Source organism: Eubalaena glacialis, chromosome 12 (assembly GCF_028564815.1).
Source record: "Eubalaena glacialis isolate mEubGla1 chromosome 12, mEubGla1.1.hap2.+ XY, whole genome shotgun sequence".
In the NCBI taxonomy this organism is placed as follows: Eukaryota; Metazoa; Chordata; class Mammalia; order Artiodactyla; family Balaenidae; genus Eubalaena; species Eubalaena glacialis.
Window position 1 is genome coordinate 28,636,106 of NC_083727.1, and position 21,169 is coordinate 28,657,274.

Genomic DNA, 21,169 nt, shown 5'->3' on the forward strand with positions numbered 1-21,169 from the left:
TTCATGACCTAAGAATTTAGGTAAGACTGTTATTTATTAATTTTTTAAAAAAAATTCGTTTAGTTGGGTGAAATCTGATACGATTTCATCCACCTAAATGCACTTGGTGCTGCTCTCAACTGTTGTACCACAACAAAAATAGGCTCTTCTCCCATTCATGAAAAGTTTCATGTAGAGGAATGCTATATCCCAAATCAACTTGAAGTGTTCTGAAAACCATAATGCTTGTCTGCAAACGTCTCACATGACCAGAGTCCGGGTTGAGAAGGCGTTCACGTATTTACGAGCCTGACCGGAAGCCGTCATCTGATCGTCTGTCTTCCCACAGGATGCAGTTTCCCAGGCACCGCTACAAGGCTAATGGGGAGGGAGAAGGCAACGGCAAGGTCAGACCGGGAAGCACACACTTTAGCCCACAAATGGATTCCCAGTCCCAGCAGGGCCAGCAGAAAAAAATGTTGACCTCCAGACAGCAAGTAGTAGACACCAGGGAGCCTTTGTCAGATAAAATCTTCCCTCTGACAACCAGGAATCCAGCATTCTTAAGTGATATTAATTATCAGAAATTGTTTATCGCGAAGAGAGAAAACCCACTCCAAGCAGTATGATAAGATACAGCTGTATCTTCACACTTGAGTGCCTTTTGTCTATTAGGAGATTTTACAGAGTTGGAGACAGGAATGAGTCTAATCCCCCAGATACCTAAGGTGAGCTGTGGGCATTTACTCATTAAGCAAACTGGTGAGTGCTTGAGCCACCCAGCAAAGAAGCTCCTGTAGGTGCTGGAATTGATCAACACCTACTAAACATAGTATATCTTTTTAATCAATTAAATTGATTAAGTTGAGTTATGAAAATTTAAATTTAGCAATTAAAATGGATATTTATCAATTAAATACCAATTAATTAAGAAATATCGGTTTACTTGGATAGCTTACTTTTTAAAGATACATTGGAAGATATGGAAGATACAGGATGGAACTAATATCTCATGGGCAGCATCTGGATCCTTCACACACATGATCTCATTTACACACCACAACTAACCTGGGTGGGAGGTTCATTCTCTCTTAAACTGGGGAGGAAATGGAGACTCAGAAAGTAAGGATAACTTGCCCAAGGCCACTCTATGGGTAAGTAGTGTAATGGTTTTGAACCTGTGTCTGTCTTCTGTGAGCCCTGGCTCCTGCCTTCCCTCCATGTTGCTTCAAACCAAAATATGTACTATTTGTGCCCTACTTATTTCCCAAAAGGATTTAAGATGCTTACAAAATAAATATAAGCAAAGAGAGTTTAAAAAGTGGACAAGGCAGGGTCACAGAGAAATGTGGAAAAAATAAATAATATGAAGATGAGGTGAGATTTGTATTCAAAACACTTGCCATGAACTATAATGCACCAGCAAGATGTAAACTCCAAACATCGCTCTGAGCTCTCTAGCAGTCAATGCAAAGAAGGAAACAGAAACACAAGCAGATATAAGCTTTGCTGTCTGTAAGCTCAAAACTAAATCAGTGGTTTTAAAAAGCACAACTATTCCTAGTATTGATATCTAAGAGGGATGTTTTTCATGGACAAAAGAAGAATAAGAAAAGAAAGGCCTCTGCTGTCCTTTAAGAGAAAAAATGAACACATGTGAAACCGGTGGAGTGATGACAGGCAGATGAAAGGTTTGTGGTCCCACGGCCAGATGAGGAGGAGACGGGACACCAAGGAGCAGCCAGGGCAATGCTCTAGGCAAAGGGCGTGAATAGGCAGGGTTTAGATAGACAAGTGGTAAAGAGGGTAACCCAGGTGGAAAAGTAACATGAAAGGGTCAGGAAGCTGCAGTTTGTACATTGCTTGTGGGAGGGACTGGGAGACAGAGAGGAAGGGACACAATGGATTAAATGACAACATTTAACAAGTGTTTACTACGCACCACTCACGCTTCTAAGTATTTTACATGTATCATCTCATTTAATTCTCACACAAAACACCAGTGGCATAAGTATGGCTCATTACACCTGTTTTACAGAGCAGGCAATTTTAAAGGAAGAGAGAGCTGAGGCAACATCCTTAAAGTCACCCAGCTAAGAAGTGATGAAGTAGAAATGTGAATCCGGGCTCTAACTCGCTGCTTCCATTAGAGTTCTTATCAGTGGGAAATTGTAGGGTCTGGTCAGCAGGGCCTTGGAATGCAGGAAGAAGTGCTTAGATGAGGTGTCAAAGTCATCAGACTTTTAGCAAATAGGTAAGATAATTCCAAATGAACGTGGTATTTGTATGGTGATGGGGCTTCCTTGCCTAGGGTCTGGAATGAAGTTTCAGTGACATAAGGTTTACAGTGCCATGTTTCTAACTTGTAAACTTTCACAGGACACAAAGTAGATTACCCAGTTTCTGCCCAATCTGTCGTGCCATCTCACTGCCAATGTAAAGGCACCATCCAAGTTTACACATATTTACTCTCAAGGCTCAGAGGCTCAATACATAACTTGAAATACTACATAGGCAAGATTGATTATCATAATATTTTCCCAGAACTGTGAATCACAAAAATGACAGGACAAAGATGACAAGGCGTTCTGGGCTGACTTCTGCCATTGAGTCACATTTAATGTTTTCCTAAGTAAAATCACCAGAGTAGTTTAAGCATTCTTTGATACAGTTCTGAATAAATGATGTTTCTCTAGTTTGAAGGAAGTGGATTACATATACATATTTCTTTGGTGTGTTATCTGCCCATCCAAATCTCATATTTTAGTTTAGTTGACTGCTTACATGTTGTTGCTAACATTTTTCAGTGCAGCACTGAAACACCTAATTGACACAAGGAATCCAATTAACAAAATAAAATTTAATGTTATCATTGTAATTTTGAGTTTGTATTTGTAGTGACACACATAGAACATATATGACAATGTGACATATAATAACAATGTGACATCCTAACATATGACAATGTGACATACAATAACAATAGGACATATACTAACTACCATTTGAGAGTGAATAGTTAAAGATGATGGCTGTCCATCATGAGTACTATGCAGGGCTTAGAATCAATGATGTACACAGAACAAAGTACATGGATCTTAAAAGCAAGTGACTAAAGAAGGTGCAGAATAAAATATCTTAATATGCTAATATCTTATATGTAAGCAAAAAATAACATAAAGATACACACAAAACCCAAAAATACATATTTCGAAAGAATACATACAAACAAATGAAGGGGAAAGGAGAATGTAGGTGAAAACGGAGATAAAAGTGAGGAGCAAGGAAGAAAGGATTGTTTCTGTTTTTCTCTGGTTACGAATTTTTCTACTTAGCTGTGCTTCAATTAACATAGAATTAATTTTCTATATTAAAGTAAATTAAGTATCTTAAAATCCTATATTAAAAGAATCTCATGCTTGCTTTTACAATGCCTCTTGGTAAAAGTCAAGTTCTGATCCTTGACAACACAGTACTTAATTCGGAATTCCCAATGTCTGTTCAAGAGAATCTAACACAGTTATCGGCTTAGTATATTTTCAACTTGGACTTTGACTGTGTTCTCGTTGGATCTCCCAGATGGCTCATCACTTTATTCATGTTTGGCTCTTCCTCCAGGACCAAATATTTAAAACAAGATCAATATAAAGAAGGTACCATATATTTTTAGTTAGTACTTTGAAAACACTTTTCAAACAGTCAGCTTCCCCCAAGTCAAAATGAAATTTATGAAGAAATAAATGAAATTGACTGAACTATCCAAATTTCAGAAAGCAGAGCATTTCAGGGGCACCTAAGCCCTGAAGCTCAGAGTCGAGGGAGGGCAAGACGACTTGGAACACCTGAACCTCCCAGTGTAGACAGACACCAAGACACAGTAGCCACCGTGTACAAGAACCACTGACTGCAGAACAAAAAGGCGAACGTGAGTGGGCAGCTAGTTTTCCGCACCGTGAGAGTACAAAGCAAGCACTTCTTACAACCATGAATGGAAATACTGGTCAGAGCAGACACATACCTACTTTGTGAAGGTAAAGGAAGAGCAGAAGGTCGAATACTCGGGTAAGAAAGGAAATGCTGAGGTCCATCAGCCAAAAGGGCAGCTGCCTCCTCCTGCTATTTCTTTCTCCCTCCTTACCTTGAAGCCCTGGGGCCCTGGGCCAACTTTTCAAGCTGATGGAATAGTTCTGACTAAGGAGGATTAAACGTCTTCGTGCTAGAAGGATGTTTTCTAATACTGTCATATAGATCCTTGTGCATCCTCATTCCCTCTCCTTAAATGTTAGTTTCATTTACACTAAAGAATTAGTAAGAATTACAGATTTCTGCACATGAATTCTTGTTAAATGACTAACCCATGGTGCTGTTGCAGACATGTCACTCTACCCTAATTCATTTCAACATCAATAATCCTACGGCACATCCTCCTCCTCTTGCCCGCGAGTTATCTTACTTATCCCATAATTTACCTTTAATTGCCCCTGGGCAGAAGTGAACTGAAAACGGACTGTCAGAGGTCTAACTGGGATATCCTGCTGAAGCACTTTAAATAAATACTCAGATCCTTTCCAGAAAACAGAAGAAAAAAAACGAGACAAGACCATGTCCACAGGTGGTTTTCTGTCAGAATTAAATTATCTCCACATTTTCAATTAGAATATGAATGGTTTTTTCATCATGCTGAACAAGAACTGCCATTGTTGTTATATTCATAGAGCAGCTTCACACAATAGCTGCTGATGTCAATAGCCTTGGCAGGGTATGTGCTTTACAATTCACAGACCTCATAAGAAACTTGCGTGAAGTCATAAAAAAATGATTTTGCAAAACCAAAACAACTTATAAGATGGTATTATGTTTTTCTGTTTCATTTTTTAAAATAATAAGCAGATATAAATGGTGTCCAAAAGACTAAGAATTATTTGATAATTCCATTTAACCTATCTGAAGAAAAGACTTACTCTGGACTAAAATTCTAAAAGTCAGAATTCCTTCCCAGTGGGGCATCTTTTAAAATGTATTAGTTATCTAAGAGATAATGTTGAAATCTTTATCTGTATCTTGAAAGTCAAGAATAAACCTGAGATGAAATGTGGCTAAGGTAAGGTTAATGGTTATCAAACTTTTCCCACGCATAAATGCTTCCCTATATCTGTACAAAACAATTAAATGCTCCCAACTTCAGAGTTGCTAACTTTTCATAGAAAAGAGACCTAAAAGTTAGCGGGTCAAAGGTCCAGATGGTGATGGAGGGTGTCCCATCCACCAGTGCCTCCACATCCCACCCAGGTCTAAGTTAACAATCGCTAATAGGGATGGACTTTTCCCAAATTTGGAGTTTGTCCCCAATGTCTCTAGGGTTCTTTTCATCTTACATGTTGATAGACTTCCCAACAGTTTTAATCACATAGCCTCAGATGTCACAATTTTTTGGAAGAATAGCTCTTTCCTTAGTCACATATTGGTTTTCAACTATTGAGATTAAGATAAGTGCCAAATTGCTCTAAAGCAATTCTATCTTTGTTGGCCCAAGGAAGATTCAATATCACAGTGTTTACCAAACCCAACCAAACAAAAAAATCCAGGTTGTGTACTTTGTGGGGTAGAGCACTCTGAATTTGAGCTCAGCTTGCCTTCCCCACTCATTTAGCCTTTCTCAGTTCACCCCAAAAACTGTACATGGTAAACTTGCTTATTATATAAGATACATTGAAAGCAGGTCACTGAAATATTACTGACAGCTATGTGAAATCTTGCCAGGGCAAGTGGAAAAAAGTGACCCAAGGGAGAACCAAATGGATACAGAGGTCTCCAGGGGAGTAGGTCAACAACAGCACACTAAGAAATGCCTGGAAAGATCTATGTCACATGGAGACGGACTGTTTCTATGTCAGTTGACATGCCAACACAAGCAGCAGAAAAATAGAGAAGACCCGTAAATCAGTTGTTTCATCTCCATAACACCAAAGAGATCTGACTACCTTTATTTCAGGAATCAGTTGAATCAGCAATCTCTTTTGGTGACCCACTGACACAGTTCTGCCAGAGTGGAACAAGGAATGAGAAAGAGCATGTGAGAGGAAATAATACACCAGAGTGCAAATGGACCTGGCTGTTGGTGAGGCCTCCTTGCCTATGTTTCTAAGGACAGGGACAGAGCATACCCTTTGCCTAAAAATAGGTACCACCGATGTACATTGGCAAGTGTGCTACCATTTTGAAAGTAATATTATATCCATTTGCTCTTCATAGAAACCTTGTATGATAAGTGGAGGAAATACTATAGTCCCCAATTTAAAATGAGAGCATTTTCATCTGAAGAAGTTAATGAATTAAAAACATGCAATTAGAAACTGGTGACGTCTAGACTAGAACCCAGGTGCCTGTTGCCTGCATGCTAGCTTATTACACTCCTTAGCAATGCCGATCATGCAAAAAGCAATCCAAAGCACATGGAACTGAAGAAGTGAGCTTCAACTGCTTGCAATAATATCGTAAGATTCTTTGATGCTGTGCAAATGCGTTTAAGTATTAATGGCTTGAGGAATTTACTTAAATTAAACTCACTGTTTTAAAAAAGTAAGGCTAGGACAAGCCAAGTCAGGAAATTAAAATTTAAGGCTGTCATTCTGTGGTTACAAAAAAGAGGAAAGTGAGTGAGTAAAAAGCATATGAACACATCTTTTACATTTGGGTTTTAAACAGGAATAAAAGGAAATTATAATTTAAGAGAAAAATACAGAAGTTCAGAGGCTTATAACTTAAGTACAGTTTCAGATCTACCAATGAAAATGTCTACCTTAGGAAATGTTTACTGGCATAATGTATTTATTTCAAAATGTAAAGCAAATTGAAAGCACATTGAGAAAAACAGGCAGTTCTTTTCTCCTTGCTGAGGGAGCTGTGTGTGTGTGTATGTGTGTGTGTCTGCCTTGGGCTCTTTCAGGGTAACTTTTGAACAGCAGAATCCAGTAGTGTTCCACAGTGAATCTGCCTTTCCTGCCCCAAACTGCAAGCTTTCTAGGCTGTCTATTTCCTCATTTGTGTATAAGCTTCTAGACTCCATTCTCTACTACCATACAACGTGAGGAAAACAGCACAATGGTCCGAAAATCTCACATATTCTGAGCTACATGAAAGACACAAATATCAAAAATGTCTCAGAACATTTTTATTATAAGAGTCCCTGTTTGTTTTTACAATTAAAGTTAAGGCAACTGAAAAAAAGAAGAAGAAATCCAACTATTACACTATTATGCAGCTGCTGCAAATTCCTTTTAAAAAAAGATCAAGCATAAATAATTTCAAAAACAAATATAACATTGTGCATAATGGCTTATAATAGCCTCTAAACATTATAGCTTATGGACTAGGGGTTATATAGAAAGCTCTGAGTTATTAAAATTATTTGCTTCTCAATGACAACCCGCATAAAAAATGGGCATACTTAGCACCCTGAGTTTGGTCTCTACATACCATTTCCCACTAAAAGGATCACAGCACCTTAGGGAAATGGCTGGTTCCAAGAAGAGAGGAAGGAAATGTAACTATTACACGTATTCATGTGTAAGCACATGCATTTATATGTGCATTAGAAGCTGAACTATAAAGCCCCAATATTTGGGGCCTCAAAACAATAACTACTCTGTCTAAAGTGTTACAGCTATAATTAAGCTCAGGATCATTACCACTGAAATGACAGAACACAGAATTGTACAGTTAGTGTAGTCTTCAATAAACTTTTCTTGTACCTAAGTAAATTTATTTAGTCAACTAGATGGATAGCCAATCAACTGTATTATACAAATGACATTTTACATTTTAGAAGTATTGGAAATTTAAAATATTTTAGGAGTCACATTTAGTTGTTTTAATTAAATGCACTCTAACAAAAATGTCTAGATTGTTTGGTTAAAATCCCATTTAACATTTGATTTATTATAAGTACAAATGACAAAATTTCTAGGTTATATAAAGTACTCAAGTTGAATAGCCAGATCATTTAACAAGTGCACAATATGTTCAACAATACTGTTCATGAGAAATCTGCCTAATTAGGTCAAATTGAATTATCAATGGAAATATATGATAAAGCATAATGGTTTTAATAAAAAATTACCAAATTGCTTAAAAACCTACATAAATATTGTTGAGTCAGGGTTATATGAAATATAGGCAATATATGCTTAAATATTTAGAATTACCTGATGCATTTTCTGAAATTTATCACAAAAGTTTGAAACATTTTAGAAATCACATATTTCTATGGTACGAGAAGCTAGGTTTCCATGACACAAAATAAAGGAGATACATGGTGCGTGCCATTCACTCATTCATTCTTAAAATGAATTAGTTATCTATTATAGCAGGTTATTAAAATATATTTGAGCGGTGTAAATCACTAAAACCATATAATGTAGATAGAAGCATTGACTCCAAAATCAACTTATAGGTCTCAATTATTTAGTTTAGTGGAGCCGACAAATGTTACCTTCACCATGTGATGTACATAGGTGGCTTAATCTCAGTATACAATATCAGAATCTGTAGAGTGCCACACACGACTCACCGATATACTAGAAAATACTGATTAATAAAAATAGAGCTACTAGACTTCCCTGGCGGTACAGTGGTTAAGAATCTGCCTGCCAATGCAGGGGACACAGGTTCAAGCCCTGGTCTGGGAAGATCCCACATGCTGCGGAGCAACTAGGCCCGTGTGCCACAACTACTAAGCCTGTGCTCTAGAGCCTGCGAGCCACAACAATTGAGGCCGCATGCCACAACTACTGAAGCCCGCGCGCCTAGAGCCCATGCTCCACAACAAGAGAAGCCACCACAATGAGAAGCCCGCGCACCGCAACGAAGAGTAGTAGCCCCCGCTCGTCGCAACTAGAGAAAGCCCGCGCGCAGCAACGGAGACCCAGTGCAGCCAAAAATAAATAAATAAATTAAAAAAAATAGAGCTATTACTTAATACTGAGTTTCAAAGATAAGTAATATTTCCATCAAATAAAATATAAATATGCTGATAATAAAGTTCCATACTGATTATTTTTTTAATTAGTATCATTAAAATCTTCAAGGTAAAAATTAGACAACCTATTTTTTAGACACTGACACTGACACTCTTGCCAAATTTTATGTAATATATATTTTATATCTGTACCATGTTTGGCTGGATATGTTTTATTTATATCTGCATAAAGGTTTAGATTTAGGTTTTGCTAAACACTATTTGGTTTAACACTACTGGTTAAACACTGTTTGGTCCAAAAGCTTTAGGATTTAGTTTTAGGGAAAGAACCAAGGGTTTTCAACCTACATAATGACAACTGTCCCTAAATATATATATATGTTGCACTTTGCCACTTAGAATGCACTTTTTTTATACTATGATAAATATAGGTCAGATCCAAGCCTAGGTTACAAAATATACATAAAACTCAACCTAGTTTAATTAATTCACTAATAGCACTAGTCAAATTCTATGCTCTGGAAACCTAGGGCCAAATAATTCAGGGAGGAAGAAGGAAATAAAAACAAAAAAAAGCATTTTCATTCTGGATCTAGGATCAGCTCTAGGTAAAATTTTGAAGTGGCTGACCTTTGCCTTAACATCCTTCTAACCCCCTTTCTTTGTCCCCCTTATGTCCCCCTTCTGTTCTTTTCCTCATCTTCCAGTTCTTTGCCATATTCTGAGTCTTCTTCACATGGCTACCCAAGCCTGATTGACTCAGGAAAGACTCCAGATTCCCCGCAAGGACAGACCTTCCCTAGCCCACACTCCAGTCAACAGTCACCTTTCATCAAAGCAGTTGGATCAGATAGAAGCCACAAGGAGAGCAATCTGATGGAATTAAGACACAAAGTGTGCCTACAGCCCTTCCAGCTGTATCTGTATTTCTTAAAAATAATGCTAAATATCACAAATGCTTTAAAGGGGGTAGTCTTAAGAGTCTCACAATTTGGAGAGAGAAGGCCTACTGCAGTGACGGGAAAGCCCTTCCAGGAACAGGACACTCTTTCAAATCACACTGCCTAAAACAGTGCCTTTCCCTCACAGGACAACTGTGACTTTCCACTTCCTAATCCAGGTTCTCTACATGCTGCAGGGTCTATGGCTTTTCCCTCGGTGTAGCACAGGGGGATGGAGGGGAGAGCTCAGCAGGTGGCTGGGTATCGGGCTATTGAATGTTGGGATTGAATGTTGCTTTAAATAATGTAAGGGAACAAATTTGCATTCTTATTTACATTTGGCTCGGGATTAATTTGGAATTTGTTGTATTTCATCAACATACACCTCCTTCAAAAAAGGGAAATCTCTTTTGATATTAAAACCCGGGAGCAGATGTTCAACTACAGATTAGCCACATAACACTGACAGTTGAGTTTGTCATTCTGATAGTCAAATATGTTGTAATTCTCTTCTAGCTATCTAATTTCAAACTTCATTGAAAATCTAAACAGGGTCTGAGCTTGGATGGCTTAGTGAGGGAGCAGAAAACATAAAGAATTTTGAAACTAAAATTAAACTATACCAATTTTTTATAAAACCTTTAAAAGCAGAAGAAGGAGATAGTGACACATGTGTAATTAACAATCTTAGTCTCAGTCACAGTAAGAAATGTTTCACTTCATCAGGCTTTGGGAGCCTCCTCTAATAAAAAATTTCCCGCGAGTCTCATATGAGTGGCAACAAGGAATTTTAGGAGTTTTTTAGACATTGGGAGTTGTTTAAAAGCATCACTCCTCTATGTCTAAAATGTTTTTCTTTTTAAAAAAAAAAAAAGTTTTTTAGTGAATGGCTTTTAAGATACCAACGTTGGAATAATAATTACCTGCAAGGGACTCGCCAGGGACCTGTTTTTAGGTACTGTAAATGCTTTGAGAACTTTGTCTTCATCTTCTGACACTGGTGTCATTAAAACGGAACTTGTAAGAATATTCTAAAGGGAAAGAGAATAATTTGAAATTTAAATGAGGCTGGATAATAGGAGAGCCGACACAATTCTAACACTTTAGAGAGTAGATTACTATGAGTTGACACACATTGGCAGGAAAAAAATGCAGGTATCTGCCAGAAATTCTCTTCCCAATGAGCTAAAGTGAGAACTCCACTATGTACTAACCCTAATCCCACTGTGGCAAACATCACTAAAACAAAAAGCCTCAGGGTCCCACACAGTTCTAGGCATGAGGGAGTCACTCAAAATACATCTGCTAAATGGATTGATAAATTTGTGCTTTTAAAAATTTACTAAACTCTGGTGAGAGAACTGTTTATTTCATATATTGGTAAAGAAATATTTTTGAGTTACAGATTAATGGCAGTATAGTATAATGGTGAGAAGTATGGAATTTACAACTAGACTAAAGTTCTAACCCAGAACCGCCACTTATAAGCTATACAATCTTGAGTAAGTGACTAAGCCTCCCTGTGCCTCAGTTTCCCCCCTGGTGTAATGGAGATGATAATGTTACCAACCTTGTGAGGATTAGATGAGTTAATGTATCTAAAAGCTCTCAGACTATTACTTACCACTTAGTACACACCAAATAAATATTAGCAATTGCTATTAGCTCTGATTCTTCATAAGAGGAAAGGGCAACCATTCACAAGTTACAAACTTTAAAATCGATGGTTAACCAAGGGCAAAACAAAACAAAACAAAACTACCAAGCCACGAAAAGACACAGAAGAAATTTAAGAGCGTGTTACTAAGTGAAAGAAGCTAGTTGGAAAAAGCTACACGCTGTATGATTCCAACTCTATAATATTCCGGAAGAGGCAAAACTAGAGACTAAAAAGATCAGTGGTTGCCAGAAGTTGGAGGGATGAATAGTAGCAGAACACAGAGGACTTTTAGGGCAGTGAAACTACTCTGCACGATACTATAATGGTGGATAAATGTCAGTACAAATTTGTCCAAATCCATGGAACGAATAACACCAAGAGTGAACCCTAACATAAACTCTGGGCTTAGGGTGATGATGTATCAATGTAGGCTCACTAGTTGTAACAAATATACCCCTCTGGTGGGGTGTGTTGATGATTGGGAGGCTGTGCATGTGTGAGGCCAGGGGATATATGGGAAATCTCTGTACCTTTTGCTGAACTTTGCTGTTAACCTAAGACTGCTCTGAAAAATGAAGTCTATTAAAAACATGGTGGTAACCAAAGCAATGCAATATCGGGTACAATAAAGGGAATTTACTATAGACACTATGATTAGCACTATGCTAGATGCTACATAAAACCAAACAGGAGACAACTTAGCAAGGAGGAAATACAGGTATCCCCTGCTATTCAAAACTTCACTTCACACCACTTTGCTTTTACGAAAGTCCTACATCAGTACCTGATATTTTCGCTAACTGCTAACCAAAAGAAATCGGAAGAGAATTTTTGCTTTTCTTTTGCAGCCAACTGTTACAGAGGCAGCACACACCCTGATCAGTGAGAGTGGCCCCACCAAGCTCCTTCCCCAGGCACTACACTCGGCGTCTCGGCATCAAGCCCCATGGTTTTGAATTGTGTGAGCATCTGTGCTTTATCTCAATTTCGTTATTTTTATTCACTTTTTATTGAAGTATAGTTGATTTAAAATATTATATTAGTTTCAGGTGTACACCATGGTGAGATGATATTTTTATAGATTACACATCATACACAGTTATTAAAAAATACTATCTTATCTGTGCTATACATTACATCCCTGTGACATTTACTTTATAACTGGGAGTCCGTACCTCTCAATCCGGTTCACCTATTTCGTCCCTCTCCCCACCCCTCTCCCCACCCCTCTCCCCTCTGGCAGCCACTAGTTTGTTCTCTGTATCTGTGAGTCTGCTTCTATTTGTTACATTTTTCTTTTTTTAAAAAAAATTTTTATTTATTTTTTGCACCTGTTAGCAAGATATGTCCGAAGGTAAACTGCTTCTTTGCTTTATGTCATTTTGGCCTACTAAAGGTATCATAGGAATGCTCTACTTTCAGATAGTAGGGGAAACCTAGACTACCTTTAGAAGACAAATAAGTAAGTTAAAAGAAAATGTAAAACTTAACATTCTGTTTTCATGGAAATGTGTATATACATGCAGCAGATTTTTTAAGTGGCAAGGACTCTCAGATCATAAGAAAATAAACAAGTCTGCAATGGAACAGAGTCTATTTCCAACACATGTAGAAAATCTCACTTTATATTCAACATTAATAATCATAAGAAAATAAGCATGTGAGAGAATATTTAGAAGTATGATGCACTAAATGCCAAAACCACAGTGGTCCCACATGCCACACACAGAATTCTGTGAGCCACCAACATCTCATAACACGGGCGTGTACTTACTGGCACATCTGCCACAGGCGATGCCTGTGAGAACAGCTGAGTGTTCAGACTCTCCCCTTCCCAGTGGTCTGAGCAGAAGAAGTTTCCTGCTTTATCAGTTGGAGATTCCACCTAAAAGCAAACAGGAAGTGCTTTGTTGTTTCTAGAGCTAGAACTTCCCATGAAACTGTTAAACTCAAGAGTAAACTTCTGTAAGATGAATAAGGTCTGGGGATCTAATGTATAATACGGTGACTATAGTTGATAACACTGTATTGTATAACTGAAATTTGCTAAAAGAGTAGAACTTAAATGTTCTCACTGGAAAAAAAGGTAAATATGTGAGGAGATGGATGTGTTAATTAACTCAGTGGGGGAGAATCCTTCCATAAGGTACACATATATCAAAACATCACATTGTACACTTTAAATACCTTATAATTTTATTTGTCAATTATATCTCAGTAAGGCTGAAGAAAAAGTAAATCTATGGCCAATCTCTCAACCACTTATCCTTATATGAAAATAAATTCAAGAGGCACTGTATCAAACCTGTTGGAAATGCTTCTTGACACCAATGTAAAATAGTTAGCTAGTGGGAAGCAGCAGCATAGCACAGGGAGATCAGCTCAGTGCTTTGAGATGACCTAGAGGGGTGGGATAGGGAGTGTGGGAGGGAGGCTTAAGAGGGAGGGGATGTGGGGATATATGTATGCATATGGCTGATTCACTTTGCTGTACAACAGAAACTAACACAGTATTGTGAAGCAATTATACTCCAATAAAGATCTATTTAAAAAAAAAAAACTACAATGAGATACAATGTCACACTCATTAGAATGAATAAAATCAAAAAGACTTACCAAAAAAATAGATACTATTAATTTAATTAGTTTCAATTTTCCATGATGTCCAAAAATTAAATATCTATGTATCAACCAGTCATCACTGGTTGATACATAGATATTTAATTTTTGGACATCATGGAAAATTGAAACTAATTAAATCCATCTATATATCAGTGATTTTAAAAAGTACAGTACAAAACTGCTTCCTTCTCTTTCCTTTATACTCTCTCACATGTTTTCTGTCCAAACAGGAAGGAAATAGAAGTGGCTCGGCTTCCCAAATGCAAGATCGCATGCCTACAGCTTGGCAGTACCTCGTAACTGCATCTTATATGAAAATCTTTTATGAAAAGTGGTGCTATTACACAGTGCCTCCCCCCTCCCCCAGACACATCAAGCTGCCCCATAAGGGACAAAAACAGCAGGGTTGTTCCTTCCAAAGGATCTCGTGTTTACCTCTTGTTTGATCTTCTTCAGTAAAGGTGGTCCATTTTCTTGAAACTCAGCAACAATTCCAGATTCATCAGATTCCTGTTTAATCACATCTTGTAGGTCTTCTACTAGATGAGATGGTGTCTGAGGCTGAAGGGATGATTGGGTACATTTGCATCAGAGGAAAATTTCTGTCTGTGCTAATAAACCAACTAAACCCCAAGAACTTTGTGAGAACTTACTAGCATCTTCAGGGGACCATATTTAATTTCTTGAGCTGCGAGTGCATGTTTGAATGGTGTAGGAGTTCTCGGAGAGCTTTCTAGGATTGACCTTTTGATAGTTGGAGTTCTGAAACTTTAAAAGGAAAACAAGTTTTGGTTAAATATAAAAGAACATATGTCCCTTACATTTCTCTACCTATTAAATTTAATATTTTTCTACTGAATACAATAAACTCATTGATATGGAATAGAGTATGCTGATGAATCATATATGTATTGTTAGGGAAAAGATAATATGTACATCACATATTTCAAAATATCATACCCCAAAACTAAGAGCATTAAAATATTTCTCATCTTTCTTTAATCATTCTGAAAACACATGAAGTACCCCTAAGCCTTTATAATGACCGTAAGTATTGTGAAGATCTGATTTCATTTAAAAATCAATTTTATCTATGCATTATCTCTTATCTACCCACAACAGAAAACATATGTTAACCTTTTAAAGTGTATTTTATATTGGAAACAATAAAATTGCTTTTTTAAAAGGTTTCTTATAATTCTTATTGATGTTCTCTCCCATTTCTTTGAATTGGTTAAGGCTTTATTGACTATAAATGACTACTTAATCACTCCTTGGCTTCTAATCATATAATTTTCCTGGGGATGGCAAAAGAGGTCCTATCTATAGATAAATTTCGAAAAGAAAAAATAAGATTAAAAAAATATGAACTAAGAATCATACTCATTCTTATTCTGAAGTTTATAATCAAAGAGGAAAGGAGGCTGAAAAAGCTTGTTTTTGGTGAAGAAGAAAAGGACTTATTGAACAAACAGAAAAACTGGAAAAGTTATTTTAAAATTACCTTTGCATATATAGGAAATTTTGAAATGAACTACAAAAGGTAATTTAGTTTATTCTCCCACCTTCTACCTCTAGGTAGTTCTAACGTGCCCAGGACAGACATATTCAATGTGGAAATACACATGACTATGTATATAAAAGTGGATCAGTAAAATTACATATATAAATAGATCAGACATTTGGGGACTATATTCTATTAATTAAATATAAGTAAATAAAATAAATAATTTTTTTCTTGAAACAAGGACTTACATAGTATTTTCCTTTTGAGTTTTCACAGTCTGGTCTCTATGAAATGGTGTTGTAACAGTCAATTTGTGACCATTGAGAGGGGTGGAAGTTAAAGAAGGCATTTCCAAGTCTAAGTTTTCATGGTTATTGGAAGTGTTTAAGAACTAAATATGGGAAGAAAGAAAAAATACTTAAACAGTGATCCTTTACTCAGCCCAATTTAAAAATCACATGTTGTTAACAAGTAGGTATGTTTTACTGACCCATTATATGAGATAACAATGATGTTAACAAGCACATAGTGTTTTATTTCAATTCAGCACCCAAGATTTGGAGTATGATTTCCAAAAAATAAAATCTAGAGTCAATGCTGAAAAACTTGCAAAATCCTAAGAAAACATTCTCAGTAAGTGACACTTGTCATTAAAGAGAATGAGATGCACTTCTTATTAACATTAAAGGTGTTAAAGTGATTTTTTTTTGGAAAGTAATCATTTTTTTCTTTCATACTTTGTTTTTTCTCTTTAATGATCTATGAACCATTATTATATAAAGATGACATTATGTGGAAAATTCTTGAATAATTTAAGCTGTATCTCTCAGAACACTGATGTTCTGAGAAAGTAATAGATGTTCCTCAAATGGTTCCAAGGTAAAACAAATTTGGGAAACACACATATTGTAATCTCCTCCTGGAAATTCACAATGCACATCCGTAAATTAAAAACTTGGAGAGGTCCTGCAGTAAAGAAACCATTTTAATTTTGTTTGATTCAGTGTTTCCCAAACTTATATACCTATATATTTAGATGTTTTTCTGGAACATCATTAAAGTCTTGTAGAACTAATATACTTCAGAACAGAGTTTGGAAAATACAAGCAAAAAATAAGATCTTTCTTTAGTGGGCATATCATTTGCTCATACCTAAGTTGTTCTTAAAACAGACTCAACAGGCATAATTGGAAAAATGTTTTAAAGAGCCAAATTATCCTTTAGCTTCAATTATTTTCATAATTAAGGAACACAAGTCTTTGATAAAAATTCTAATTTCCATGCCTTAAAAAAGCTGTATGAAATAAGAACATTCATTGGCAAAAACTGCCAAAAAATATTATGGCACGACTCAGAAGAGCCAATGTTGAGAAACTGAAATTAAAACATACGTTATTGTTCTTAAGCATTTGTTCCTCATTTTCTCCCAAAACCTTTTCACTTAAAGATGGACTGGAACCTTTAAATTTTCTAGTTGCAGCTCAAATGTGATCTAAACATAACTTGGTTCCCTCCTCCCCTGGGTCAGTGAATCACATAACAATAAGTGAACAAAGAGGCAGAAAATCTGTTAAAGTTTTTAAAGGAATGGGAGAAGAGGAAGAAATAGAAATGTTAAACTCTAGTGTTGAAGGAAATAAAAGCACATCCCAGGCAACTAACCCTCTTTAGAATCACCAAAAAGTCAGAGAGAGAATTATGACAAAGTCTACAGACAGCCTACACTCTGGGAGGCGGTATGACTTAGCAACAGCCAGAGGCAACAACGGAATGAAATCAGTGAAGACAACAGTCATGAGTCATTTGTTCCAAAGGATTAGTTTCTAGATTATTAAGGTTCAGGTGTCTGTTGAAAATTAGTAACAGCTGTGCAGAAATTGTGCTCTACCTGCGAGGGGGAGAAAGGTAGGCTTTTGACAGGGGAACGCTTGGGAGTTGAATTGCTGACGTCAGCAAATATCAAGGAACTAGAGTGTCCAGTGGCTATGGGGCTGGCCTGGCCCCGCTTTTTTCGAAGGATGACCCGTGGAATTGCGCTGGGCCTCGCAGGAGGGAAGGGCTTGGGCGGGTCAAGTGAACCCTCACTCAACTTGCGTTTGTTCGCCCTCGTGCTAGGCTCTCCTGCAGGTCTATTCACATTGCCCTCTCTTTGCTGAAGCTGGAGGGCTTTGCCTGCGTGGTGTTGGCTAGGTGAAAAAGCTGCTTCTTCAAAGAATTCAAAACTGCTGAGATCACCCCACGATGAAGGATCCTGAAACAACGTGGGAGGCACAGAACTTTGAGACAGTGTGTGCATGATGTGTGCCATCACCTGAAACACAGCACTGAGAAAGAGATGCTGAATGCAAAGAAAACACCTGGCCCGCTTGCTTGACCTCCTAAGAAACAGCTTCGGGATGAACAGTTGTTCTGGTACGCTGCATGGTGTGTCTCCCATGCTGCCTCAAGGCTGGCCCTACCCTGGTGCTGCAGGGACCTCCTGGTACTCTATCATTTGCATGCAGTTCAAAGCAAAAAGAAGACCTTTTCGATAGCACATTTTGGCAATGTTCATCCTCTGTCTGATGGGGGATGCAGTAAATGCTTTTTAACCAACTGGGAAACAAAGGAAATGAATTGAGTGTCTGCTTTTGTGATACTGAATTCAAGTTTGTTTCACCAGAGATGGTTTGTCCCAGTGAACCAGTTGGGACTGGTAATCAATGTTTTGTGGAGAAAGCCATGCGCCAACCAATGAACATATTACCACTTCAAATATATTGAAAGATGGCTTTAAGCTCCGAGTGAACATAATTCTTAATGTGCTATCCAAAAGCAAAGCACAATTTTAGGGAAACACAAAGGAGTAAACAAAGTACAAAATGAAAAGTTTAAAATAATCCAAATATCATTCCTATCACCCAAGCTCTACTTATAGGTCATTAACTTTACTATTTTAAAAAATATGCATTTTGAAGGAAATATGTGAAAAGCTACCTTTTTATCTGGGTAGCCTAAGAAATCAGATATTGAAAAGATATATACACAGAAACTAAAGTCATACGTTTACGTTAACATATGCTAGTAACACGATATTCGCCATAGAAAATGGCAACAATTTGAGGAGTTTCCTAATTCCCCTTCCAAAAACATTAACTTGCCTTAAAAATTCTACTTACAGAATCTATAAATTGAAGTGTTTCTGCAAATTCTAAGAGGTTCTTAACATTGTCCAGAATGGTGCCTTGGTGGACGATCATGCACCTGGCTGGAGAGGCGCTTTCTTCAGGTAGGGAACCAGGATCCACCGGCAGAGATGGAGTGGAGTGGTGGTCTTCCAAACAGGAAACAGGTGCACTGTCTCCATGAGGTCTGGTGTGGTCGGCAATGGTGGTGCTGTGCCACCCAGGGTAGCTGCATGTGTGGTTCTGTGTCTAAGGAGGGGGTGGGGGAATAAAGAAAAAGCGGGGAGGAAAAAGGGAGAAGGAACTTAGCAATGAAGTTGCACAAGGTATCAGATGCTGTTAGAGGAAAGATAAAAGTCATTGCATCATCCAAAACTTGCGCCTATGAGACAGTTGTCAAGATGTTTCCTTTTATCAATGCAAGACCCTGCTTTTTAATAATGGAGTAGCCTGTCATCTATAGGATTACCTTCACTGTCATCATTTTGTTAAAGCTGCAAATAGAGGGATTATGTTACAAAGTACAACTCTCACATGGAATGTCTTAAAAATCTACTTTGACATAATTTCCAGTAGGATCATAAATGTTTGCTGCAAATTAAGAAGTGGGCTATTCTCATTCTAACCTACAAAAAGGCTGGAGGATTCAAGAGTTAGAGTTGCTTTTATTTGCATATATTCTTGTGGCTTCTACTCCTTTTTTAATGCTACAGATTGCACTGATGCAGTGAAGGGCTGCCAAATCAACGTGGTTAGGAAAGCAGAAGAGCAAATTAACAGAAGTCTCCTTTCAGCATGACCATGCAACAGGAGAAATTGCAAAACATTAACTAAAGTTAAAAAGTGGTCGAACTATCATATGCACATAATCATTTTATTATTTAACCAAAAAGAAATCTACTCCTCAGAATACCTACTGGGTATCACATCTTTTATTCTCTTTGTTGGTTAATTACATATGTTACAAAGTGCAAGCTGCTTTCCCAGTTTGCTGCCCAATCACTAGAAAAGATGTCAAAATTCAGTAATGGTCCACACAGCTTTTGTGCATGCAAACAAAAGAGTCATTTATGTTGCTTATGGAGAGATTTAATATATATCTTTTTTACATGTATATACTGGACATACATCAAATCATGTTTGAAATGATAAAGTATGAAAATTTAGCTTAAAAAAATAATAGAAAAAGAAAAAATCGAATGAACAGGCACCCGACAGATACACAGCTTTGTAAAAAAAAAAAAAAAAAAAAAATTGCAAATTTTCATTTTTTCTCTGCTAGTCTTTGAATTGATTACAGTCCTTCTGAAGAAAAAAAAATCAAGGATGAGAATCACAAATGGATATTGAGTTTCTATGGCAACACCAAAGGACTACTTCCAACTTAGTCAACACACATCGTGATACCAACTGCATTTTATTACAAGCAACCTCTAGTGTTTAAACATTGTTAGTGGATATACAGAGTCTTGATTAGCGTGATATTTAGAAGATAAGGGAAAAGATACAGAAGAGCACTGGGGTCAAGCATTATCCCCCACCCAGATCAAGTAGGCGGTGACGTCTTACTGGGACTGCCTGCTGTCCTTTGAGTTCATTCTCAGTCGACATTAGAAGCAACTCTAGCTCCTTTATTCGCTTTTCTTTCTCAGGGTCTTCATCATTATAGTGTCTCTGAAATTAAAAGTTACGGGAGAAAAAAAGACAAAGATCTGGTGGGAAAGTGTAAATACAATGGTCGTGGCCCGAGGTTCACGAGGGACCACACAGAACCCAAAGAGCCCTGGCGTGGAACAAACGCCACCGGAATCTGGCCACTGTAGAAATCTCTGAATGTTATCCCAGACATAAGGGAGGGATGTGAAACCTGAGGCTAGAGGAGATGCTGACGGAGGGGTTGTTTCAACTTCTAACATCAGAGAACCTGAGAATTCTGGCACTAATTCACTCTGGAAGTGTAGCTTGCTGGCCAGAACTCTGCCCACCTCTCCACGGCCCCCTTTTCTTTTAACTTCAGTGGATCAGGTGCAAATAAGCGTTTGGATGAAAGAAACAGAACTGTGCCTTGAGTAGCTAATGAGTTTCTTCACGAAATGATCTTAAAATGGGCTTACCTGAATGGCTGCAGCAGCTGGCTGAGGGACATTGACTATATTTACATGTAACGCTACAGGATATGGGACGTGACTGGAGACCTACGTCAAAAAGGCAAAACATATATACACTAATATGTATAAAATAGATAACTAATAAGAACCTGCTGTATAAAAAAATAAATTAAATTAAATTTTTAAAAAAAGGCAAAACAAACAAAGGCCG

General features: G+C 37.4%; 1 protein-coding gene across 8 annotated transcripts in view; it reads right to left on the bottom strand.

Annotated features, from left to right (window-relative positions):
* Positions 1-240: 240 nt before the first annotated feature.
* The window catches only part of MYB (MYB proto-oncogene, transcription factor), a 32,780-nt gene continuing 11,851 nt past the window's right edge, over positions 241-21,169 (bottom strand). Inside the window, exons 7-16 of one of the 8 annotated variants that reach the window (XM_061206812.1) lie at positions 20,965-21,045; positions 20,420-20,524; positions 18,845-19,099; positions 17,575-17,937; positions 15,935-16,077; positions 14,833-14,947; positions 14,615-14,740; positions 13,332-13,442; positions 10,821-10,928; positions 241-357 (exon numbers count right to left, since the gene is read on the bottom strand). In XM_061206812.1, the coding sequence (XP_061062795.1) occupies positions 241-357; positions 10,821-10,928; positions 13,332-13,442; positions 14,615-14,740; positions 14,833-14,947; positions 15,935-16,077; positions 17,575-17,937; positions 18,845-19,099; positions 20,420-20,524; positions 20,965-21,045 (1,524 nt within the window). The remainder of the gene's footprint in view (positions 358-10,820; positions 10,929-13,331; positions 13,443-14,614; positions 14,741-14,832; positions 14,948-15,934; positions 16,078-17,574; positions 17,938-18,844; positions 19,100-20,419; positions 20,525-20,964; positions 21,046-21,169) is intronic. The other 7 variants (XM_061206807.1, XM_061206808.1, XM_061206814.1 and 4 more) reach the window with 7 other exon arrangements.